At 41.8% G+C, this 26,992-nt stretch overlaps 1 protein-coding gene across 3 annotated transcripts in view; it reads right to left on the bottom strand.

Annotated features, from left to right (window-relative positions):
- Positions 1 to 6,923: 6,923 nt before the first annotated feature.
- LOC121942806 (ephrin type-A receptor 4) overlaps positions 6,924 to 26,992 on the bottom strand; it is a 65,756-nt gene continuing 45,687 nt past the window's right edge. The window contains exons 9-18 of one of the 3 annotated variants that reach the window (XM_042486071.2): positions 25,864 to 25,922; positions 25,273 to 25,386; positions 23,920 to 24,105; positions 19,919 to 19,980; positions 18,137 to 18,346; positions 17,885 to 18,034; positions 17,240 to 17,436; positions 13,587 to 13,745; positions 11,160 to 12,404; positions 6,924 to 8,448 (exon numbers count right to left, since the gene is read on the bottom strand). In XM_042486071.2, coding sequence (XP_042342005.1) covers positions 12,290 to 12,404; positions 13,587 to 13,745; positions 17,240 to 17,436; positions 17,885 to 18,034; positions 18,137 to 18,346; positions 19,919 to 19,980; positions 23,920 to 24,105; positions 25,273 to 25,386; positions 25,864 to 25,922 — 1,252 coding nt within the window. In that variant the 3' untranslated portion in view covers positions 6,924 to 8,448; positions 11,160 to 12,289. Of the gene's footprint in view, positions 8,449 to 11,159; positions 12,405 to 13,586; positions 13,746 to 17,239; positions 17,437 to 17,884; positions 18,347 to 19,918; positions 19,981 to 23,919; positions 24,106 to 25,272; positions 25,387 to 25,863; positions 25,923 to 26,992 lie in introns of all 3 variants that reach the window. The other 2 variants (XM_042486070.2, XM_042486069.2) reach the window with 2 other exon arrangements.

The following is a 26,992-nucleotide window of genomic DNA, read 5'->3' as shown; positions in this document are numbered from 1 at the left end:
TAAAATGTAAGACTAATCTCTTGTTAACAAAAACCTGCTGGCCATGAAATAAATGTTACATACAGACGAGCTGGTCTGTTTCATACTGTATTTCTGTATTCGTGATCTTATCACAAAATGTTGAACCATGATCCCCTGGCAACGGTGCTATTTTTAATTCCATTCTCAGACCTGCTGAAAACCAAGGATTAAGACGGGGAGGATGGTGTGTGCATACATATCCACATGTGTGTGTGTGCTGGCTTTCATGTGTTGTAGCCCACATGTGAGCAGTGATAGGAATCTTATTGCTGTCAACAGTCCAAAGGCCAAAGCTGCGCTGAACAGAGAAAATCCCCGAGCCCGCCTCTCTCCACAATGTTACCGAGCTCTCTGTCTCCTTTAATCTACACTCCTTTTTCTCACCGCTGGTCTCAAACCAGCAGATGATGGATGGCCGTTGTGTCACAGGGTGTCTTTTCTTTCTCTCATTCACTCAATCATTCCCTCTTTTTACTTTTTGTGTTCCAACTTTTTTAATAAAATAAGGTTAAAAAAAGGGCTTTGGGGCCAATTGTAAAAAAGTTTGAATTGAATCTCCTGTCCATCTCCCGACAACTTCTTTCATCTACAGGTTTCTTTTCGTTTCTCTTTTCCACTTTTCTCCCTCTTGTCTTTTTATATATACATAGCTGTCCGTCCATCTCAGTCCATCAGACAGATATCAAGGGGATTCTGAACATTGCTTTCACTGTGATAACCAGGTTTCTGCTTGAGCTGATAGCCTGCCGGACCTTCATCAGGCCGCCTTCCAGACACAGAGGGGGATGAGGATGAGAAGGATGGGGGTTGACTTGATTAACCTTCATCTTTCTGGCAGAGATAGAAGCCAAATCCACATCACCCACTCACACATGCAGTGTCACTCCTTAACCTTCCAGTTTGTGAGCAGAGGAGTCCAAGACCTGGTGGCCGGGGAAAGTGGTTTGCTCTGGAGATTAGCATGTTTGTGTTTGTGAGTGTGGATTTGGCTCTGGTGCACATGTGAGGTCAAAAGTCAGCCTATCAGGTGGGACCAGCAGTGTGGCCCGTGAATCTGGATAAGGAGCAATTGAGTGGTCAAGTAGGAGACCTCCCATTGCCTTCATGTGGGAATAGGCCACCCGCCGGCACCCTTTGGCCCGGAGGTGAGATTAGTCTGGTGGGGCTGATAAAGCTCCACGTTCTCCCAACAGACCAACAATCACTGAGGATTATGCTCCTGGAGAGCGACGGTTTCCCACACAAAGCAGGTGGAGAAAGATGCAAAGGCTAACTTAAAGGCTCTTCTTGTCGTTGGTTTGGTGACTACGGCCTTGAGCAAAAACAACATAGCAATTTAGGTCTGCTGGTTGTCGTCAGTGTCAAACAATGGATTTTGGTTTCCCAGAAAAGCAGCTGCAGAATGTGTTCAACCAGCACATAATTTGGCTTTGCAGCAAATGTCTTTCAGCTTTGTCCTCCTAACCTTTACACAGATGTTCAGGGCTATGGCATGTTTGAAAACAGCAATGTTTTATTAGGTGTCGAGTACTGAGGTCATTAACAGAGGAAACTTCTTCGTCACTTCATCCAGATCTCCCCTGAAATCTCTTTATCAACCCTCCATGTCCAGCTTCAACAGTCTACAGCCATGGTAGCAGCTCTGTGAGACTATGCTTATAGGTACAGCTTCGTTGGTAGAAATGTGGTGGTAACTGAAGTATTCGGCAAGTGGAAAGATTGGACTAGATGAAATGTCAGAGGATCACTAAAATTTGCAACAACATTTGCATCCCATTATTGTCCAGACATTAAACTCAGCACCAAAGTTGACACTGGTGGCATAAGAAGAAAAGTCAAGATCACTTTAAACATTAATTTTGTCTGAGAGCCACTGTACCAAATCTCCAGCCGGTTCTGCTTCTGAAATCTTCAAATACCGTCACTTTTGCAGTGATCTCGACACCAAAAGCCACCTTTACCGTCCAGATGATACATCGCTGCATGGCGTCAGCCGAGAATGCAGCCGTGCAGAACCATTCACGGTGTTATGATAATCCATTGACAAAATCCATAATTTGACTTCACAGCTCACTTCCGCTGTTGGGCAACCGCTACCTTGATTGGTTAATGTGTAAAGTAAAGCCAAGAACATTTTCCCAATATTACATACACCTAAACTAACATTGATTTCTTTTATGATCAGTCTTTTTAAGCAGCTAAAATGCACAAAGCACCACAGTATATAAAATAAATACAGCATACATGTAAGACAGGTTTTGACTGAAAATGACAACAGAAACAAAGAAGGATGCCAGTTTCACAGTTTCTATTGTAACCTAGAAGTAATTGTTCTTGTTAGTTCGACATTACAGTGATTCAGTCTGTAGTTGTTCAGATATTGCCATCTGGACAATAATGATGGACCCACCAGCCAAATGACCATAAGACCTACATTGAGAAAGAGAAAAGAGCCATGCTGCAAGGGTGGCTGAAAAAGGTTTTAGAGACATGAAATTGAAAGAAATTGTAGACATGTAAGTAAGTGTATTTTTGCTGCTGTCTTTTGTTTCTCCAAACTGCCCTTTCAAAAGAAAGCAGAAATTGCCGCTTCTTTCTTTGAAAAATCTTCACTGAAGGTTCTCATATAGACATCTGTTAGGTATGTATTTTTATTACTTTCAAGCATCCTTGCGTAAATGTTCTCAGATCTGCTGCCAATTACTTGTGAAAAATTTCAACTCAAATGCATTCTCAGTTTTGTCTCTAAAGTTGCCACCCATCAATCTTCACTCTCCTTCATCTCCCTTTTCTCTCTCTCTCTCTTTGTCGTGCCGACTCAGAGCTCTGTTTGTTTTGTTCTCTGATTCTCATTCGTCTTTCGTTCACTTCCATTACTCACAGGAGACTCAGAGGGGGGAAACAGTTGCCTTTAGGCCGGGTTGCAACTAAGAGAGGGTGCTTCTCCCGTAAGTGCTTTTTCATGTTGTTGGGTGTTTGTCTGCGATAGTTTCTGCCTCTGGTGTTTGCCGAAACAAAGCCGCGTTTGACGGCTACACAGACATGTTTTAACTGTGAACTGAGAGATTTCAAACACGGTTAAATTAAGATACATTTTGTCATGCTGCCAGAATTTGCTCCTGTTTTGTTCCGACACAGGCATTTTATAGGCCCTTTATGGGTATCGCTGCATACGTGTTGTCCATCAAAGGTCCACACAAGTAATACCTCACAGACCAGACACAAGGTCAGCTCTATGCTGGAAGCCTCTCGATCAATATGCTCAGACGTTTGAGAGGCTCTGCCCAGCTATTTTCCCACTGAAGCTTTCAGCTTTCGTTGTTTTCTTCCCCCAGCTTTTCTCTTTTTTTGACCCTGTCAGTTATTTCCCTGTACGTCATAGCAGCACTAAGTTTTCCTCTTAAATTGTCCTTCACCACAACAAAAATGCCAACCAATCACCTAGAGAGTTAAGAAAAGAAAACACTACACTAAGAATTTGGTTGAACCATCTGGGGATTAAGATTGAAGCATTTGGATTATGGATTATGATGTTTGGATTTAAGGATGCTCTTGAGAACGACAACAACAAAGGACAGAGTAATCATAATGTCAGTGTGAGAGGTGGCAACCCATTGTGACTGGCTTAAAGGACAGAGCAGGAGGGGTTTTATCTCTCGAATCAGGAAATTGAATTATGAAACAAAGTGACCCAATGTAAAGGGCTGCTGGGAAAGTATGGAGCTGCAGGGGTTAAGCCTGTTTGAAGGGCTGGTACTTCACCTGAAGGTTTCTTAATTAGATTGATTCACAAAAGCACAAAGGCTACTGGCGGTGTGTAAGTGTATGTATTTGTTTGGGTGTGTGTGTGTATTAGAGAATCTGAAGTAGGTTTGCTGACTCTTGACTTGTTCTTCATTTTAGCCCCTTTGTGTGTCTTTAAGTATAAGACACTTAGTTTTAAGGTTATTTAAAGCAGCCCACAAATGCCAAAGCACAACATTTAGATGATACTACAAACCCTGGAACAGACCTAGTGTCAGTCTTCTTTCTTTTTTTAAATTCACATTTACTAGTTGTACTTGGAAACTATGGAGCGGTTAAGGTTTGGGAAATATTGTGCAACTTGATCTCATCTCTACTTATCATATTTTGGTGCTTTGGCAGAAGCCAGCAGTGTTTTTATAATGACACTGGGGCAGCCTTTTCAGTTGTATCTTGACTCAGAAGGCGTTGGTGATAAGTATTGTGAGCCAGCTCTCGAAGAAGAGTTCAGCAGTCAGAGCATTTCCCAAAACTCTCCCCAAGCACTACTGGCCCTGCATGTTTTAAATCCCTCCCTGCTCAGGTGATTCAAATGATCAACTCGTTATGAACTCCTGCTGCTTGATGACAGGCTGATCATTTAATTCAGCTGTGTTGCAGCAGGGAGAGATCTAAAACATGCAATTGGTACTCAAGGATAGGTTTGGGAAATTTTGGATTAAGGCAACAAAACTACTTGTTTAGGGTTAGGAAAAAAATGTACCCCGGCGTCAGTGAGACGAGGCTGGACTGTGGAAGAAGCAAAGACTCTATGGATATAATGTTTTGCTCTGAATACAACCAAAGTCCTACAATATTAGGAGTCTGCCATCAAGGAATCATTTCCAATATTTGTATTTACTTAATAAAACAAAAACTTCATACTGAGTTATTTGGATCATTTTATGTGATTTTGCATCAAGATACATATCAGAAAAAGAAACCTAAAAACTATTAATATCAAAATTGATTTACATTTGAATTGCAGAGTCTAGTGTGCATTCATTCTGCTGTGGAAAAGGTATGACATTTTCTTAATATAGGTCCTAAAAAGATGTTAAAGAGCCCTCAGTTTGATCTCAAAAAGTGTGCAGATACCCAGTACAAAAAGGGCATACTGCTTTCAGCAGTAAGTCTGGATGCTGTCACTGAAAATAAAATGTAAACTACGGAACTGTCCAATATGGATGTAAGTCCTACATTACCAGTCTAGCATAAGCCAAATTACAAATATTTCTTTGAAATTGATTGCGGATCTGAAGCTTTACATTTGTGGTGGATAAACCCAGCAATTATCCAAATACTGGATGGTCTTTTTTCCACCATCTGTGCTGCATTTCAGCTCGTAATAAGGCTCGTGGGCTGGAATGCCTGGGAGACCATTTTCCTGGGCCATCTCCCCGAGAAGTCAAAGTTTGAAAAGACGCTTTACAGACAGAGGTGTTGGATTGTGCTGATTTTGTTAATAGAGAGCCAGCGTTCCAGACAAATCATGGCCACTACCTGAACTTTGAACATGACTCTGCTCACTGTGGTTTGCCAAGTTTTGCACACAGCCGGCTTTTTCTTTCCATGTGACCTGTGCTGTCAAACTCCCCGTCTGGGTTTCCTCCTTTCACTTTGTCTTTTTATGTCCTCCTTTTTGCTAGCAGTCAGGGCTGCATTCAGGACTTCTCTTTGTCCTACTCTCCACATCTCTTCTTTTCAGTAACACACCTTCTTCTTTGTAGCCACGTCCCCAGATGATGATTCCCGATGACTTTTGTGGTTCCTTGGTTTCCTGCTTAGCACTACGAGGATGACAATTGTGAAATATCTTGAAAACAAATAGTTGTTTTCAAGGTGAAAAAAAAATCTTGCATGCTGATATAACCATTGTGTATACATAAATGCATTATTTCTTAACCCTATAAGAACTGGAGCGACATCACATTTCATATTATGCTTTCAGATGCCTTTGACAAGTGTTTAAACCTCTGAACCCTGAGCAAATTGGTGCAATTTCTTTCAAAAACATGGGGGAAAAAAGGCAATGAAAAGGCAATTTTTTTTTTAAAGTGAGGGGAAAATATCTGTGAAAAAGAGAGAAAAGCTAGGGAAAAACTCCAGAACTATCAAGATATATATTTCTAATTATGTTAAGGTCATTTCCCTCTCTCTCTATCTTTTTTTTTTAACTTTAATTTTCATCTTTCTGTATTTTCAGGTGCTTTTTTTAACTAATCTTTTGCTAATTTTTGTGTCATTTCTTCTTTTGTTGCCAATTGCTTTCTTTCCAAGTTTTTGAAATAAATCAATACCACACCAAGTTCAAAAAAGTCTAACAGAAAAACTCAACTGTTCTCAGATTGGGGCAAGTTTATCAAACTCAGCCTCTCTAATCTTTTCTCATCTTCTGCTATAAGCTTGCCAAAAATCTGCGAAGGAGGCACACTTTCCCTTCGAGGCCGATAAACATCTCCCACTGCAAACTTCAGAGCTTTAATGCATGCATGCCTTGTGCTGGTGATTTCTCAGGAAATGTGTAAAACACCATTTGGCTCAATGCTGATCTCGAGCTCCATTTCTAAAACTGTCCTTTCTCCCCCCCAGCTCTCTCTCTCCCAGGCCCTTATCAAAGACTCGGGACAATCAGTGGTTTATCGCTGCTGGAAGTGAGCGCAGGAAACAGATGTTGTTCTGATTAAACACACACATCCACACACACTGCGCCAAGTGAGCGGTGCTCGCTGCTGCTCCAAGGACTGAGAGGAGTTGAAGGGCCAAGTGTTGGAGTCCAGAGTCATGATATCTGCTGAGCATGTGCTGCAAAAGGGGACACGCTGCCAACAGACGGGCCGTTTTTCTGAATTCATGTGTGTTTAAGTTACACAGAGCAACAGCAAGGAATAGAGGGGAAAAACGAGGCCAAGAAACTGCTCGTCGTACTACTTTGGCCTTTTCCCTGTGTTACATAACCCCTCCATTATGTGCAATCTTATAATGCAATAATCAATGCATGATAGTTAGGTAATCAGCTTTCCTCTTCTGACATAATGACTGCAATAAATGACAGTGCCGATGGCCTTTGCATCACACACTGCCAGCGTATGCATGAATGAGAGGCACAGAGATTGTCGTACGGTTTCTACTTTATTAAGAATGCACTTTGGCACCCCTTTATTTTCTTCACTTTAGGCTATTATTTTACAAACTAGATATAAAAGGACATAAATAAATGACATAAGTTACATGTACCTAGAGCTCCTTGACATAAACAAAATAAAACAAGGCCAAAAAAACATGATCATGTCAAAAAAAAGTACAAAAGAAGATTGAGAGAATGTTAGATCTACATGACTAGATCATATGGCATCGGAAGGCATACAATGACAAACATTAACTCTTGCGTTTTGTTAATTTTTTTTTCTTTTTTTTTTCAAATCGTCCAACATTTAAGTAAAGGAAAAAAGTATTTTACAGTACATTCTGGTTTCCTCTTCCTTCCAAACATGTCTTGCATATTTCCAAACAGGTCCTTTTTCGATAGATAAAACCCAAAAAGCCAAAAAAAGGAAAGAGCAGTAGAGCTGTATTAAGGACGGAGGTGTTTTTGTATTATATGAAGCGTCATTTTTTCAAAAACATTCGCATAAGTATAGTTTAAAGAGATAAAGGAACAAAAACAAATATAGTCCATTGGGTTAAACCTGTAGCTGTATGATGGGCTCTGGAAAAAAAAAAAAATTAATAGTTTTCCCTTCTTAAACACCTTTTCCTCACTTCTCTGATCCTTTTGTTGTGTACAGGTGCGTCATTTTAAACTGCTCTCATTTTCTCCTCAACTTGTCACGAGCTCGGAGAGTCCAAACTCTCGTCCGTGTTTCGGCGCGTTTCTATGCACAGGAGGGTTTTAGTCACACCGTGTCGCCGTGTGTCCATTTGCCGCTGTTACTGCCAAAGCAGAAATAGGCTGCATTCCAGAAAGCTGTTTAATAAATGCTGTTGCTGAGTAGCGGTTCGCACGATGGGAGCGACATACCTCACATCGTTTTTAATTTTTTTTAGACGACACAAAAGCAAAAAAAAAAAGTCCAGGGTTTTTCTTTTTCCATGTCAAAAACAATACGTCTCTGTTATCTTCTCTTCCTCCACAGTGGCATAAAAACAGACACAATTACTGATAGTACTTCAAAGATGTTGTCACTCATACAGCTACACACACACACACACAACCGTGCACACACGCCATCGCATTCGCACGCTCAAATCAAACGTTTGTTACTTTACATGCAAACAAAACAAAACAATAAAAAAACAAACAAAAAAAAAATCACAAAATAAAATGAAACTTTCAAAATAAAAGTACATTATCCGCTGGAGCAGGGCTTCTCGATTATATTACATTCTTCTTATTGTCTCTTTTTTTAAGCTGTTAAATCATTCATAGTAATTCCAGTACATTGCTGGATAGCCACAAGAGCGTAGTGGCAAGTTTGTCAAGTTGTGACGGTGGACGTCCCGGACGCTCCGGGATGGATCTGTCGTCTCGGTGTCGGAGGATACTCCAAGGAGAGGACGGGAAAGAAGGAGGAGGAAGACAAAGAGGAAAAATTCTGGCCGTGGTGAGCAAGCCGGGATCCTGTTTATGATGGACGGCAGCAGCTGGGGAGAGAAAAGGGGGGGAGGGAAAGAGGGGGTTGCATCAGTCATGGTGGTTTTGAATATAAACAATTTCTGCTTGGCATCCAGTCCTGACCAACAATTCTGCTCTGCAGCTCCGGCCTGATGGAACATTCGACTCATCTGCTAAACAAAGTCGAATGCCAGAACCGGAGCATCCAGAGACTGCGAGCGGCCGCACTACAGGGGGAAATATGGATTCTGTGGCAACGATGTATTAACTTGTGCGCGCCACATGCTGCTGTGCATAATATATGAAACATGCCCTTGACTTGTTGGCACACATCAAACACACAATTCACATGTAGCTGGCTTGTGTATTAGATGAATGCTCTCAACAGCTAATAAAACCGCACAACGCTGTTTTGTAACGCAAGCTCCTCAAGCAGGAGTACGAATAATTATGGCACATTAACTTCCAATATTTAACATATGTGGTGTCTCATGAAAAATCAATCAGTAAATAAAGTAAAAAGCCTTTTACAGCAGGCTTTTTTTGTATTGTTGTATTACTTAAATTCAATGCTTTCTGTACTGAAGGATTTATTTCTTTATACTGCTTTTATATATATTTTCAATATTGAGTCAACCCACATTCATATTAACTAAATAATTTGCAACTATTTTGATAGCTAAGCAATCATCAAGCAGAAGTTTAAGCTTCTGAAATGTGTGGTGCTTATGATTTTCTTTACCATGTAAATTTGCTGATTTTACTATAGGCGACATAAGCAGCCACCTCTGAAGCTACCAAGGCCCACCCACTGACTCCCAAAAAAATCGAACACGGGAAATGGTGAAATGTGTAGGTGGACAGCGTTAGAGTATAGAAATTAAAAAGCCAAAAGCCACTCTGGGTGCAGTTCAAGAAGAAGACACAATTTGAAAAATTGCAAATTTGCACATACCGTACCCTCTGATTGTTTTTCTTTTTTTCTTAAATCATTATTTTAGATCAGGATGACATTTGAAAATTTGTAGTTTGCAAATGAAAAAAAAAGGAAATATTTGTGCATACCATAGCCACTACTTTTTTCCCTTTAAATTATTATTTTATTTGTTGTATTTGTGCCAATTTCTTATTAATTCTTGTCCTTGTTAGTTACAAATACAGAAAAAAATATTTTTTTGTCTGCATGTGTGTGGAGGGGTGTTTGTTGTGTCGGGCTCTTATCATGTACAATAGTAATTGATTATCTTTGGGTTTGGGATTGTTGGTCAAGCTCTTTGAAAACATCACCATGGCTCTTTAAAATTATAAAAGGGGATTTTTTCACTATTTTCTAACACTGTGGACAAAACAATCAGGTGAGAACATGATTAATAATGCAGATTAATTAGGATAATTGTTACTCGCAGCTCTATTCAAAACCATCAAAAACTACAGCCTCCAAAATGGCCATTAAATCCAATTATGAACCTCTCTAAACTGCATACATTTTAACCAGTTATACAGACTCCTATTAACTTGTGACAGTGTGTACAAAATAATTCAGATGAGTTAACGTTGGCACATAAATTAAACCAATAATGTAAGTGGGTGAGATCAGTCTTGAACTTGTTAAATCCATGCTTTATTAACTCCTGCTCGTGTGCTCATTTGTGTGCATCTTCAACTCAGGACCAAACTTGGAAATCTGGCCATGGATTGATGACACACAGCCAACTATGTGTTGTATCTGATGCTATTTAAACCAATCAAAATGAAAACACGACTTCTATGTATTCTGGCAGCAAATTTGCAAATCCGAGGATAGCAAAGGAATGATCCGGCCTGCTCTCACTGTGATTGTCTGGTGCTCGTTGCCTTTGTTGGTTGGATTGGTTTGGATTAGAGTAAGAGTGTCAGGGTAAGCTAATCAGAGGAAGGCAGGCAATTCCCTCACTATCCCTGGAAACGCAAATTTGCTTCCAGGTAGCACAGCATACTGGTGTGTTGGCTCAAGAGAAAAATGCCGCCCCAAAAACACCTTTTAGTCTTTCCTGGAAAGTGCTCCCGAGCTCTGGTGGGGTCTGTGTGGCTGATTGGGAGTCGGCGGCTGATTAATTCTTCTCATTAACATGCCAGCAGCATCAGGCCCGCAGACTGATCACAGACCAGTGGCTATTGATCTGCTCTGGCTGCCCGAGGTGGCGCGACCCACTTGTTAATTAACACACAGCTTCTGGAGCTGAGGGGCCAGTGATGAGGGAGACAGGGGGGTCTAATGGATCTTTTAGGGCACTCTGTGGCTGGACGTAGATGATATTAGAAGCATACTGCAATAATAAAGGGCGGTTCGATCCAATATCTTCATTTGTTTTATTTAACCCCTTGAAAGCTGGAGCAACATCACTTTTCTTGTCGTGCTTTCGGCATCTTTGACGAGTATTTAAACCTTTGAACCCTGAGCAAATTGTTGCAATTTCTTTAAGGAAAAACATGGGGAAAGAGGAAATGAGCAAGAAATGTTCCACAAATTGCAAGAAACTAGTAGATTTAGAAAATTATTTTTAAAAATAGGGAAAAAAGTTTTCCAAGTATTATTTATTTTTTCTAATTTCAGGTAATTTTCTTCTTGCAAATGTTTGGATAATTTCTTCTCCTGTTGTTCACTGCATTCTTCCCATCTTTTTGAGAGAAATCAATTCATAGAGTTAACATGGCTGTTTCTGCTCACGCTGAGTAAGACAAAAATACTACTGATTCTCACCTTGATGGCGGTTCTTGTAATCCTGCATGTTTTTCTTTGTTTATTTGCTTGGCGATGATGACGCTGATGATTCTGATTCATTCTGCATCCATATTGCCTTTTAACATCCTTTTGTACAAATGAATCCTGACAATAAATTCCTTTATTCTCGTGTCCAATTTAGCGAGCCAATTCAACTGGTCCGATCAGCTGTCCATCAGAGGTGGTGAGGAAGAGTCGGAGGCTCCTGCAGAAGCTGGGCGGCTTTGGGGCTTTGATTAAGATGGGGAGATGAATGGAAGAATCCAAAATTGTGTGTTTATCTGAGGTGTAGGAGGGCATTTTTGGGAAGACAGGGGAGTGGGAAGGCTCCTCTGGAACATCAAAGACATTCTCAGCAATGTCCTGAGGGCAACAAAATACAGCGTTCTGGGAGAAAAACAAGGCCAGAACAGAGCAAAAAACACAAAAAGCTCTTCAAAAATAAGCCCTCCCCTGCACCGCCATCTCCCCTCAGAATCCAACCCTCAACCTCTCAGAGATTCACTGTTTATATATGATGGTCGGGATCTTCCATTTTGTCTGTGAGATACCAAACAGATCCAGCTGAGAGAGAACAATGGTGGCCGGGGCAGCCTGCGAGTCCCACAGAAACAATTCATGTACAATAAACACAGTCACAGGAAATCAAAAAAATCTGCTCCGCGGATTATTCCAGAAAGAAAGTTCCAGAAACAACACTCTGCCCAAGAGGAGGAAGAAAGGTACGGTTCCCCCTTTCCCTCGCTTTTCCTTCCAGACCATTAAAGGCACTCCAGATTAGCCTCTCGGAAGCACTTTTCCAGCCGTCCCTCCATCTATCCGTAAATGCTGCAGACAGAAGCGTCCCATTCTCCAAAACAACAACAAAAAAAGGGTAAGGTAAAGGTCTGATTTTTCAAAAAGTGCCATTTTCACCACTTTTTTTTTCTTCTTCATCAACATCTTTTCTTTTAGATCCAATTTAAAGTGCATGGATGAGGTAAACTATTTCTTCATAGTTTATTTGTCTCTTTTTTTATATTTAATCTTTTTTGTTATTTATGTATTTTTTTCATAAGAAACGAAGTCGCTTTGCTTCCTTTTTTTCCTTTTTTCTTTGTTTAAATCTCTCAGACGGGAACCATTCTGCCTTGCATCTGTTGCATTTGGGACAGCATTCCCTGGACGCTGGTCAGGATCTTGTTCTGGTGTGCTGCCGAGGAGATGCCTATGCGAGCCATGTCCCTGAAAAGGGGGGAAAAAAGAAGCCTTTTAGGACCGGGGACAATAATAACAAACACACGTAGGCCTGATCCACATGATGAATTTTACAGCCTTCCAGTGGAAACGAGTCTGACAGTTTAACTGCTATACAAGGAATTTCACTTGCCAACACAGCAATCCTAATCCTGTAATCTAACTGGCTGAAAAATGAAAATATTACAGACAAGTGACAGAATCTTAGAAACTTTTAACACACGCAGACCTCGTAAAAGTTGTCACATATTGATTCTGCATGAGTCATATTGGAATAGTTTGACATTTGGGGGAATAAACATGAGAAGATTGGTACCACTCTCAAATCTGTACTCCAAATATGAAGCTACAGCCAATTAGATTTAAGATTCAAAGCAGATGTAAACAGCTAGCTTCATGCCAGAACTATAGAAATTAACCTAATTATTAACAAAAAAGAAAACAAAATAAAACAAAACACCCTAATTTTTACCTTTCTATTTGTGTATGAATTTTAAAAAATCAATTAAATGTGCTAATTTGTAAAATTTAGAGGTGTTGCACAGAAGATTATTTGCTGTTGGACAGAGTTTTTATGCTATGCTAAACTAAACTAGAGGAAGATAAACTTAGAGAAGCCAACCTGTAACAGGTTTAAGTTGTTTCAAAAGTCTTTATAACATTCCTGTTTAAATAATTAATTTATTGTTTCTTTATTATTTTTTTAAATAGTCAACATTAAATATAAATTATTTTAAAATATGAGGGCAAACATTTTTTTATTGTGATGACTTATTCACAGCTGGAATAACTCCTTTTAAATACTGAGTTTTATGGAACGGGAGATTACTTATTTATTTAGTCATCCACAGATCTTGTTACAAGCATTTAACCCAAAAAAAACCACTAAATGCTAACTCATTTCTGGGTTTTAGGGCTCAATCCTGCACCACTCAGTCCTGAACAATTCAGACCATAAATTGGGACATTTGTTATCTTTGGACATAGAGAGAATTAGAGTCTTACTCTTTGTTTTAGCAACATTTCTAAAAGTGTCGAGTGAGACAACAGAAAAACATATGTTCTACTTTATTCCCACAATTCCCTTGCTATAATAAAAGTTTTTCGTTGCTTAGCTTGCACTTTCTGTCTGTTTACTCCTTCCCTACATCCTCTCCCCTCCGTACTCACTCTTGTGTCATGTGGACCACAGCCTCTGGAGTGGTGTAGCCGGCGGCGGTGAAGTTGTCGCTGTATCTCTCCATGCCGATGGCCTGGAGCCAGTCCTCCACTGTGCCCATGGCTGAGGACGCCTCGGGGCTTCCCGGCTCCAGCAGGGTGGTGTTAGGCCTGGTGGGCGGAGGAGAGGGAAGTGGAGAGCGAGTTTTAATGACTGTCAGTTTGGTTCTGTTTAACAGTCAGTGTTTGATGCTGTTGTACTTCAGTCCAGGACTTAAGCTGTAAGCCCAAAATCATGTTGTGTGCAACTGTCTGTGCAAAAAAACAATAAAAGTTACATTCTGTTTAAGTGCTTTTGACCTGAAAGGTAATGATCCACTTTCTTAAACAGTCTGGATCGCAACTGATTCGTGACAACAGAAACGTCAGCATTACAGGAATTAGTTTCCTCATGAAGCTGTTGTGTCAAAAGGCGTGACACATGAACCTCGTTCGATGACAGAGAGTTACTCACACGCTGTAAAATCCACCATGCTACATTTCTCTCCAGCTAGTCTTTTGGGTTCGTATCTGTTTTGTTTCCCTGTTTTGTGGCTCCTACCCGAAACCGAGCCAAACCAAACACGGTTCCTCCTGAGTGTGACCGACACACTTAGTTAATCCTTATTTTACAGAAAACACGTAACCCTGGCATACGTTTTCACCGCACGCTGGAGTTCCTCCTCACATTCGGATATTCATCAGCAGAATTACCTCCTCATTTTTTCACTTCTTACTCTCCCTTCTTTTCTCCCCAATCTTTACTTGCTGTTGAGCATTACAGCAGTGCCGTCGGCCATGAAACATTTACATGGGGCCGGTGAGTCTGAGTCAGTGGCGGTCTCGTCCCGCTCTGCTGACTCTCTCACACACACACACACACACTATCTCCTTTTATCGCTCTCCCTTCTTTAAAAGGGATGTTGAGTTGAAGTGTGAGAACAGGATGTCAGACTCTTTAATAAGTCATCTCTACTCAGTAGGTGGAAAAGATTAAGCATAGGGATTCCTTCACACACACACACACACACACACACACACACACACACACACACACACACACACACACACACACACAAACTCTCTACTTTCTCTTTTCCTCTTGTAACAGTAAAAGCTGCATTTATAGGATTCAGTTCTGCTAATTACTCCACTAGGACTCCCCTCTCGCTCTCACTGTGTCCCATTAGGTGCGTGTGTGTGTGTGTGTGTGCCGCTCGCACGCGCTCACACACTCGTTAAACTCAAACAGACTCCCATCGGCCTGCGTCGAGTCTGTAAACACACGTAGGTCATTCTTAACACATTTAGCTGCTCCAGAGTAATGGTGTCGGAGCTGTGGGGTCATGTTTGTTTTTAACTTGCCGTTACATCGTAATTCTCCCGCCCTGTTGGAACGCCTACATTCCTGAGTGTACAGCACCATTAAAGCTAGTTTGCAGAGAAACCCATTACGGAGGGTGTTTGTGCTGAAAAGAGCCACACGTTGCTGGTAGATAATGTTTAATGGTGAATGTAAACAGTGGCAAGAGAATAGGAGTCTGTGTGTGTGTGTGTGTGTGTGTGTGTGTGTGTGTGTGGTTGGTGTGAGAGGTAGAAAACTGCATATGTAGGTAATACACTGTGCAGTAAATAGGATGCATATGTGAGTTTATGCACATTTGTTTTTGGTGGGTTTTTTTGTAACATTTTGCAGGTCACTGCTGTGAACTTTATGTGAAATTCCACAACTTTGCAACACCTTCAAAGACAGGTGGAGCATGCGGTGGTGCAGCTGCCTGGTTATGAAGGGTTTTTTTAGCTTAATTTGCAGTAGTTTAGTCAGGCACACCAATTAATGCAAAGACTGTGTGAAATAAACACAGATAAGTGTCATATTATTAGTGATGTCTTTGGATGTCGGGAGCTTCTCTCCCGGAGCGTTGGAAGTGTGGGTGCAGGAAATGAAGACAAACGTTGCTTTCCAACTTAAACTCAGTGTAGTCAGTCTTCCTTTAAAGGTCAACAAAACAAAAACAGGCATGTAAGTCAAAACTCTAGTTCACTGTCTTCTGCGTAACATAACTAAAAACTGTGCTCTTCTCTCTGTCTCAATCATTCCTCTAACTGCACTGACCCCCCCCCCCTCACTTGGACAATCAGCTGATTTGTTTCAGCTGGGCAGCAATCAGTGTCCTGGCTGCCTGCCTGCTGGCTTATTGTGGGTATTGTAGTCTTTTAATGGATGCCATGATGGTTTGTAGTCTTTGCTGCAACCACTGGGAGGGAATGTATCTTCCCTCAATGACTGTAGTTCTCATGACATCACATACTGAATAATGTGATCAGTTTATAACATTATGTGATATTATTAGAATTCATCAAATTTCAAAAGTTTGCAAAATTACAACATAACACAATTGAGTAATTAACTATAATGGTATCTAGTGGTATAACTATTATAGTCACTGTTTTATAGGCACCATTTCTTTAGTAAGAAGTAGTTTTAGAAAAAACTGTTGTGTTTTGTGGATTAACCAGACTAACAATGGATAGGGCTCAGACTTAACTGGAAAACAACACTGTGATGGGACACATGATAACCAAAACTGCCTGCAAAGAAAAAAAAAAGTGAAGCCCCCTAGACACTCTTATCAAGGTGGAAATTACGCTGCGTTATTCTACCTCACCATTCTTAGAAAAAAAAAGGTAAAATGCGAAATGAGGGGACAGAGTTGTCTCGCCTTTAAGCTGCAAGCAGAGGCAGCAACACATAGCATCTATCTCTATGTGAAAGGGACAGCCGGCATGATGGGACGACGGACAAGGTGGGTGTTACATTTTGACGATTTCTTATGCGTGCAACCAAGCTGTTTTCACAAACTGCCAAATGTTTTCCTTTGAAAAGTAATGTACCCAAATTCATACATATCCTAGGAATTTTGAAAGGCTGCGATCACATGATGACTGTGCTGAAAGGTATAACCAAGGAAGCAGTCCTGAACGGTCTTTTGATGAGGCCCGTTGAAGTAGTGGATGGGTCACAAAAATTTGGACTTTCCTCGTGACTTAACCCTGGAAATGTGTGTTCAGAACCATGTAATTGTGAATAATTTTAAGTGACGTCCTCAACATGTTTCTTTTCCTAAATCTATCCACAGTAACTTGGTGTTAATTGCGTAACTGTACTAAGGATGTAATGAGCAGCAGTTACTAACTAACTCGAGGAAGAACAGTGAGCAAAAATGCCTACAAAATGGGGAGATAACGAGGTCAGAGAGCTCTTTACACTCCGAGCAGAGGACAACGATCAGCTACCATACAACAGAAACGGTAAATGGTTGTTACTGCCATGTTATGCCCTTTTGTTTTGTGTATAAAGCACTGCCACGTATGTTATAGGTCACACTACAGGCCAACGTGTTACATGTCACGTCCGTCACACCTCTTTTGCCTCTGGGGTGCCGGCATGCTATCTTAAATCACACACTAGGGGCGACATAATGCCACCATTGTTTGGTTCACAGTGACCCTGTGGCACAGTCTCCATGTAAAAAGGACTCAAGTAAGACAATGTTTTTCTATGATTTGTGTAAACTGACCCTTTAACACCACATCGCTTTAGCGTGTGTGGCTCGCCCTCTCACCTGACAGCAGTCTCTCCCCCAGTCCTCTTCAGAGTGTTGGGGTTGCGGATCAGCTTGTCCAGCATGTTGACGATCTGTCCAAACTTTGGCCGGTCGGCCCTCTCTCGCTGCCAGCAGTCCAGCATGAGCTGGTGGAGCGCCACAGGGCAGTCCATGGGCGGCGGCAGCCGATAGCCCTCATCAATAGCCTTGATCACCTGGACAAGAGATCAATGCTGCTGTAAGTCACTTTGTCTCTGAGTTTGTTTGTGTGGAGGGAGTTAAACTGAAATAAAAACTGTAGGCAGTTTGATTACAGCAAAGTCGTTCTGTTTCCCCCTAATTTTATACCTTTTGAGTCACCTTACTTTTGACACCTACGCAAGACATTTAGTTGTGAATAAATTAAATTCTTTAGCATCATTAGTGCCACTAGAATTGTAAATTCAACGTTTAATGAGAAAGGGGAATATCCTGCTGGTGTTTTATCACCCGGCAAGTAATTTGATTACATAACCAAGTTAAAATGATGAAGTGTCTTTTAAATATGTTTGACATTACGCATGCAATTGGGAATTATTGCACTCAAGCTCCAATATTCCAACAATAATTTCACTGTATATTATTGATGCCTGTCTACATATAATCGAATTTCTTCAGACTTACATCTTGGTTACTCATGTCCCAATATGGTCGCTCGCCATATGACATCACCTCCCACATGACGATGCCGTAGCTCCACACGTCGCTGGCCGAGGTGAACTTCCTGTAAGCGATGGCCTCTGGGGCCGTCCAGCGGATGGGGATCTTCCCTCCCTGTAATTGAAAGATGGGCTGATTAATGAAAGCTGACAAAGCCGACAAGCAAGGTGACCACCACATCAGTCGGACACATGCTTGCCTACACACATGACTCACCCTGGTGGTGTACGCAGCCTCAGGGTCGTCCTCCAGCACTCGGGACATGCCGAAGTCGGACACCTTGCACACCAGGTTGCTGTTGACCAGGATGTTGCGAGCCGCCAGGTCGCGGTGAACGTAGCTCATGTCTGACAGGTACTTCATGCCCGATGCAATTCCGCGCAGGATGCCCACCAGCTGTATCACTGTGAAGCGACCGTCATTCTTCTGCAGAAAACGAAGGGAAACGTTTAAACGTGTTTCTTGTCATTTCAATGGCATCTTGAATGATTTAAAATGTTTGACACACATGGAAATTCTGTCTCAGTTTCAAATAAGTGATTTATAACACACCACATTACTATATTATACTATATAACAGCTAAGACTGTTTTGTTTCATACATGATTAAGTGTTTATTAATGTTTTTTTAAATAACTGTATAAAATAGAAATGCTCAATAACAGTATGACAGAGCTGTATGAATACACATAAAACATCCTCATAGTGTACTACACAACATTTCTTAAAGCTACGGTTGGTATCTTTTATAATAAGGATTTTTTTGTCATATTTGCTTTGACTGTCACTTTATTCACACAGATGTACATAAGATAGTCTGTCAAAAATCCTCTGCCTATTCTATTGCCTTGTAGCACTTCTAAAGGCCTAACTGCGTGTCAAGAAAAACAACCAATCACAGCTGAGGAGTGTCTAACGCAGCTGTCAGTCTGCATCAAACTGTCTAATATGAATCAAGAATCTGTTACTGCATTGCCTATTTCTAGCTTCAAATGTTTACAGAGACACAGTGTACTGTTTGGCTGTAAAATGAGAACGTTATTTCACTGGTCTTTTGGCAGCGTTGAGTTCTCGTCTCAGATGTGTCAAACATGGCGGCCGGGTCAAAAACTTTCTCATTTTATAGCTGAACAGTACACCGAAACATGCTTGTGAAAATGTTTGAGGTGAGAAACATGTAATGCAGTGACAGAATCTGGATTCATATTTGATCAGTTTGACGGTTCACAAGCAGTGATTAATATGAATGCAATCTGTGTTAGAGGCTCTTTCGCTCTAGCTGGTTGTTTTCGGTGATGCTCTGCGGTTTCACAAGACTACCTGTTTAATGTACATATTTTAGAATATAGTGACAGTTTCAGCAAATATGGCAAAAGTCATGATCATAAAAGTACCTTTAACTGTTTATCGACATGCAAACCATATCGTAAAATATTGAACTAAGGTTATAAAGGATTTGCTAATTGTCTATTCAACAGTGCAAATCATTCACAGGCAGGTTTACATCAGTATATACAGTAAATGCGTTGAAAACACAAGACATGGTGCTCTATAGGATTGCGGCCATATTACAGTTATTAAGCATCTGATCACATAGGGCTTTTGGATGCATAATAAAAGGACTTATGATGGGACAAACATTAATAGACAACCTACTATTGTACAATTAATTGTTATTTGTGCAACATAAGTTAGTAACACGTGTTCCTTTGAGACCTCTCTATGTTTGCACTGCAGATTCACTGGATAAAGTCGCTAAGCATCATCTAAAACCCAAAGTGCAGTGAACCCTGGAAACACCGAAGGTGAAACCGGCACCAGCCTCCTTGTCGGAAAAACAGTGAGTCGATCGAGGAGGGGATAAAGATTAGGGCGAATGTTTGTTAACGAACACTTGTAATTTCGGGGGATGACATTACAGAGATAAGATGGGATCAGCATGCTAGGGTCGTATCGCACGCTCGCACACATGTGCGCAGACAGAAACGCATGACTGACCCTCAGGAATGCATCCAGCGATCCGTTTTCCATGTACTCTGTGATAATCATCACTGGCTTACCTAGGGAGAGAGAGAGAGAGAGAGAATGAAAGTCAGATGATTATAGAGGTAAACGATGCACATCACAGCCCGACACAGCAGGGGGGGTTCTCCAGGGAATATGTGTGTGTGTGTGTGCGTGTGTTAGGCCATCCATCTCTGTCCCGTAGTGATTTAATTAGCTCAGTTGCCCTGACGTCCCACTTCTTTTTCTGCACATGCAAAGGCATCTCAGCTGAAACACAACACTACTACACACACCATCTTGTGTTTATGCAAATACGAACTGACGCTGGACGCATTATCCGAAGTCTCATCGCAGCCGCTCACCCAGAATCCCTCTGACTAGCTATTTATGTCACTCACTGTCCCTTTGCCCTCTTTCTCCTCTGCCAACTTTCGTCGCATCTGTCACTCTCCTGCTAGCTCCTCTCTATTGCTTTCCCTTCTCTCGCTCTCTTTCCCCCCTCGATCCCTGCCACTCCTCTCTGGCCTTTTTCACCCCATCCCTCTGTCTTCTTCTCTCCGTCTCTCTTGGGGGAGCGTCTGTGTCTTTATCTGAGCCGGGGCAGGCGGCGGGGAGGGTGGACATTCCCTGGTGGGTCTCTGTCTGTCTTTGTCTCTCAGGATGAGGGGGGATAGCGGTCATGAGGAGAGGAGGAAAGAGAGAGAAAGAGAGAGAGAGAGAGGGTGAAAAAGGAAAGGGAGGGTGGCTTGTTTTTGTCCCAAAAAGGCAGCAAGCCGGTGCCTAACCAGCCATGGCAACAACACATGCTGAAAAGTGCTGCCACAAATTCCTCCAAGAACAGCGCTGCTCTTTGCGGTCCATTTGGAGCGGCACAGTTAAGGTGGACTTTAAAGCTTATTGCGCTGACGAGAAGTGCTGACTTAATGCCTGGAGGGGAGGTTGTGTGAAATCTCTTGTGCCGGCCGAGCAGTTGGCAGCTGAGGTCTCGAAGGTGAAGTTCCTCCACTCCACAGCAGTCCTCTCGCCGTGCCAAGAGGCCGTCAGTCACTGCCTTACCCGCCGTGTGATTGGCACTCCATTAATTACGGGGCGCTCTGGCGATGCCCCCGAAAAGAGGAAGTGGAGTTAAAGCTGGGGGGAGAGCTTGGGCCTTCTTTGTCAGCCATCTTTGTTCCCTTTGTTGCTCGCCTCTGCCCCGGGGCTGCCGGTGATTGACAGCTCCCCAATCAAGTCTGAGGAGCGTCTGACCTGCGACCTTAAACTCTCGCCTTCCCAGCCCCGCCCTCTTCCTCCCTTCCCATTTGCATGCTAATTCCTTGTTTACTGAATACGCCCTGCTGCCTTTGGCAATGAACTCTGGGCAAGGGCCCCGCCAGTGGGCCGATTATCACCTGCCAACAAAACAGGGACAGGGGAAAAACGCAACAGGGGGACAATATTGGGGACGTTGGGCAAACGCTCCTCGGAGGCCCTGGCGTTTGCAGCAGACAAAGCTCTGGCTCTTAAACGCAGATCTTTTTCAAATTAGCACGCTCTTACTTTATGTAAATCAGCTATTAAACATATCTTCCGAGCTCTAATGGAGGCTGGATTTTAATTACACGCTCGCATGATAGAAACATACACAGGCATCAAGATGGTGGACGATGGCCAGCAATCCTTAGTGAGAGATTTTTGCACATTTATGTATTTCGGTGTCTATTTGGAGTTCCTCCATAATTAATGAGGCTTAATTGGCTCAGTTGGACATGCCAGCAAACTGAGGCCAGATTGAGAATTCCTTTTAACTTGATTGTAACGGAGAGGAGGGGGTGCAATTCAAATAATGGATTTTTAATAGATTCCTCTGACACACTCAAGTGTAAAGGACTAATTTGCCCAAACCTTGTGTCAGACTCTCAAAAGTAAGAGTGGATGGAGGTGGAGTGGGAGTTCTCGTGTTGATCACTTTGCTTTGGCACGTCGTCCTTTCATGTCCTGTCACTGCTGCGGAGCTCATCTGCTTCTCCTTCATCTCTCTGCCTCTGTCTCGCGCCGTCTCTTTCTCTTTCAGCCTCCGCTTCAGTAGTCCTACCACCCTCTCCTTTCTGTCATTCCCACTGTTTTTCTCTGTCTTTCGTCTAATCCAGTGGTTCTCAGCTGGTGGGTCACGGTTCCATTCTGAATGAACTCATGACCATGTCAAGTTTGTGAAAAACATACTTTATTTTGATGTACAGTGAAATTTTTTTTTAGAAGAAAATTTGTGATTTTTGTTTTCCTACAGAGGTGCGGGCTAAGCCTCCAATGTCCTCAAATCCTAGAAACGCCTGTTTTTACTGTATTCTTCATTGTTCTTATTCTTGAATACGTGGTTAATTTCTCATATGTGTGGATGTTGAACTAAAGATTAAGGAGAAATTTGGACCCAGTGAGCCGTTGGGAACCACTGATCTAATCCATCAGCTCCTAACTGCCTTCCTGTCTCTCTTTCTCTCTGCATCTCTCTTTGCACCTTCCCTGTGTGTCTCCTATTTCCTCTCTTTCCTCCCGTCCATCTGTCTGCATTGTCTCCGTCTTTCTCACTCTGTCTCTGCGAGGTCCGAGAGGTCATTCCTCGTGGTGAGAGGTGTGATAGGTGATAAGCAATTCTGCCTGTGCTGCTGTTCACTTTCAGCTCCGGCTGGGCTAAATGTGTGCTTCTATCTGTGTGTGTGTGTGTGTGTGTGTGTGTGTGTGTGTGTGTACGTCAGTGTGGAGACGCTGTTATCTAGCACAGATAGGGCCGGGCTGTTGTGTCACGACACATTAAGGCACTTCATCCATCTAACCCAAGCCGAGGCTGGCCATCAGCTATGGTAACACTCACGCACACATGCGTGCAATCAATGGTGCACATGTGCCGACAAGACATTTGCGAGCACACACACACATACGCCTCTAGCTTAACAAATAGCACCGGGAAAGGTGTAAAGGTAGGGAGAAACAGAGAGACGGAGAGCAGAGAGTGCCAAGGGCAGAGGGAGGGAGATTTGGCCGGTGTTTTGTGGCCATGCAGCAGCAGATAGAGAAGGGATAGGGTATCACTCCCTAACCCCAAACACATTTACAGCTGACACCATGATTAATGAGCCTGGTGCCGCGCTACAGGGCCTGTTCCTGGACCCATTAGACCCCCTCCCAACTGCCCAGCTACCTCAAACTCCCCCTCCTCTCCAACGCTGGACCCCTTCCATCTGGACAAAGCCCACCTGGGGATACCCCAGATGACAACACCCATGTGCACAAACACATATGTGCAATATACACGTCGCCAAGATCAGATGCACCAATAAGTGGTCGTATTTCTTTAGATACTGTTGGTATGCAGGTATTAACACACACAACGCCACACAAATACACACATTTGGCTGGTAAGATTGGTTTGTCCCTACACTCACCTTTATCCAATGTCACCCAAAACCGCAGACATAGTGTGTAATGATTTATTGTTCCGTTTTTTTTTTTTTGTTTTTTTTTAAGGGAGAAAGGGGACAGCAGAAATGAATGTCCTTTCTGTATTATTATAATATAAAAGTCTTTGTGTGTGTGTGGGTGTGAACTGAGTATTATTGCAGTTTCCTGTAGTAATTTAATTTCTCCAAAATAGTTGAAGGTCTCTCCAAATGCAAACCAAATCATGTGGGGATCCAGTGTTTGCCTCCTGTCTGAATGTGATGTTTTTTTTCTACACCTTACCATGTCACCTTTTGCCTAACCATCCATGTCAGCATGAGCGTTTGTTGACATCCTGGCATTGTGTTGCGTGATGTGCTTGTGATGTCTAATTATAACCATGTGCACGTCATCCCACGATGGGCATTTATTGACATCACGATAGCACTATCGTCAACAGCAGACAGAAGGATATCTAGAGGTGTGATATGTAGACACCGCAGTGATCTGCAAAACAGCAATACGTGACGACTTGAGATGAGAACGCGAAAAAAAAAGTAAATAAATGTTTGACATACATTTGGTGACCACGCCTTCGAGGTGGATGATGTTCGGGTGGTCGAACTGCCCCATGATGCTGGCCTCAGACAGGAAGTCCCTCCTCTGCTTGTCGGTGTAGCCGGCCTTTAGCGTCTTGATGGCCACGCAGATCTCCCTCTTGCCCGGCATCTTCAGGCGGCCGCTGCAGACCTCGCCGAACTCCCCTGCAAACACACGCTCCAGGTGAAAAATGTGGAATGATGATGACACAAGCACTCTGATACTACAGCTCACAGATTATAAATGACATCAGGAAGGGAGTGTGAGTGTGTGTGTGTGTGTGTGTGTGTGTGTGTGTGCAGGTTAGAAGGGGTCCACTTTAAACATTGATCAGGGTCTCTAATCCCTCACTCCCCTCCTCCCCTCGCCCACTGGAGCAGAGAGGAGAGGGGAAATGGATATTGATTCTTTCTCTTTATTATTTTGTCATTGGATGACTTTTCTGTGGCCACAGGAATAGAGCAGACAACATATTTAGCCTCCTCTGAATTTCATTTATTTTTTACTTTTTTACTTGCTGACCTCTCTAGAGACAGACCGAATGTTATTGCCTCAGCAAACAATGATTTTTATTCAAGAGGAGTACACATGAGAGCAGCCACGCACTGACATGAATCACTGGGAGAGATCGCTGCAGAATATTTGCATGAAACGAATACCAAATATACTATTATCCCATTAGGCGAGATGCTTTTATCCAAAGTGTGTTACAACATCCCTTTCTTCCATTACACTGCATTCATAATAACTGATGAAAAATGACAGCGTGAACTTAAGTTGCTGGATTTTAACCATTTAAAACATGAGCACATTGATTTGACTTTTTGCAAAAACAAAGGAAGAAGGCAATGGCCAACTTAACAAAACATGACCCAAAGATAAGCAAGAAATTAGTAAAAAGTTAAGAGAAAATGACCAGAAAATTAGAAAATCAATCAATCCCAAAAAGTGCTGGAAAAAAAACAACACAAAACAAACATGTATACTTTTTGCCCATAACATAATTGTAATTATACAATTATAATAACTGTGAAAATACTCTTCTGGACATATTTTTTTTAACCTTCTCCTTTAAAAAAATAAAATAAAATATAAAACATTTCAGGTCGTTCAGGTTTTCTCGTCACCTTTCACAAATTTCTTGCAATGTGTGGGACATTTCTTGACAAGTTGCTCACTGCCCCCGCCCCCCATGTTTTCTAAAGAAATCAAAACAATTTGCTCAAGTCTCAAAGGGTTAAATAGCTTGTAAAAATCGTCTGAACGCAGCACAAGAAAACTGCTATTTGACCAGCAGGTTTTCAAGGGTCAAGCTGAATATAGCTCCTCACCAATGCCGATAACTTTCTCGATCTTGATACAGGAGGCGTCGATCTCTTTGGCGAACTCACGGACAGCTTGGTTTGGGTCCTCATAGGTGAAGGGATCAACGTATATCCTCACTCCTGAGAAAAGAAGTATGGAGAAAAAAAGGAAGGAGAGAAGAAAGAAAATAAAGAAAGGAGTAAAAAATGAAGGTTAATTCATTCCGGCGAGTACACTCCATCTGTTCTTTATTTCCATCGTGCCGCAGGCTACACCGCCTTTCTCTGTGGAACCTCCTCCTTTCTTCTCCCCATACCTCGCTCCACACTCGGCTTTTCATGTCACTACGGCTGACTCCAGTGAAGATGGAGCTCATTAACTTGACTTTTTTTTTGTGGAACGCAAATAACAATGCTGATGACTTGATAATGAGGTGTTCGGAGCATGTTAGGATGCAAGTACATTAACTTCAAAATAGTTTGTTTTTCTCCTCCTCCACACACACACATTTTATGGGCTTCATTTGCGGTTTAGAGTGCATGCACATGAGTGCACCTGACAGCGCTAATGTTTTTCAATTATAGAGTTGTGTAGGTGGAGTGTTAACTGTGAGTTACCTTGATGTAAGTGCTTCTCTTCGTCCGAGTCCTGCTTGGCCTTGCTGTATTTACTCCTTCTGGGGACAAAGACAGCAGGATGGTCAGTCACAGTGACAACAGCACATGGAGAAGTTTTGAATCTCGGGGAAATTATGTCAGGAAAAAAGGCATCTGCATGTCTTGTAAAAACTAAAATAATATATAACATTAATGAAAAATAAGTGTCAATTCAGTAAACCCTAATTAAACTCAACAAGACTCCAAACCCACTTATATATCAATTAAATTATGTCAAGTGGTGACACAATCACTGATTACTGATCATACATTGATATTCTTGTTTGATATTAATTATTCATTAGGAGCTCATTACAAAGATAAAAACTGTTCTTGAATGAAAGAAAGATATGAGTTTGTGGTCCGTCCGTTAAATATGACAGGCTGTTTTCATGCACTGTACACATACCTAAGACAAGTAATGCACCAAAATTTGTGGATAATCCACCAAATCACGAGCCAGTAATTTGTGTATAACACTTGTAATCAGGAAGGCTGCAATCACATAAACAAATGTGCTGATGGAAGAAAAAAAAGTAGTATAAAAACTAATAGTCCACCTAATGAGACAGGTTGGGGTGGTGGATGGGTCATACAACACACACTTTCCACAGGAGACAGGTATTCAGGACCTCGTGAAACCAAGTGATTTTGACTTTTGATTTTTCTTGAAAGTTTTGTCGTCATTGTGTTTCTATTCTTAAACATAAGCTATGTAACTTTATTAGCCTAACCATAAAGACACCCAAGCATGTGTCTTTTCCTTAACCTAACCTATGTAACTTTGCGTGTTTAACTCTTTGAAACCTGGACCATTACCATTTTCTGTGAAAGGCATAATTCAGATGCCTTTTAAATCCTAAGTAAACTGGTTTGATTTCTTTCGAAAACAAGGGGAAAAAGGTAGTGAGCAGCTTGACGAGAAATGTTCTGAAAACTGGTAGAAATTAGTAGATTAAGATTTATTTTTTGAATTATGCACATTTTTTTTGTTATTTTTAGGCACTTTTTTCAAGTAATTTCCTTGTTTGTTCCTTGTTCTTTTATTTTATTTATTTGTTTTTTTTGTCTTAATTGCAGGTAATTTGAT

Source organism: Plectropomus leopardus, chromosome 6 (genome assembly GCF_026936395.1).
Source record: "Plectropomus leopardus strain MGB_pleo_1.0 chromosome 6, ASM2693639v1, whole genome shotgun sequence".
NCBI lineage: Eukaryota > Metazoa > Chordata > Actinopteri > Perciformes > Serranidae > Plectropomus > Plectropomus leopardus.
The sequence above is the reverse complement of the archived record's forward strand: the minus strand, read 5'-3'. Positions and strand labels throughout refer to the sequence as shown.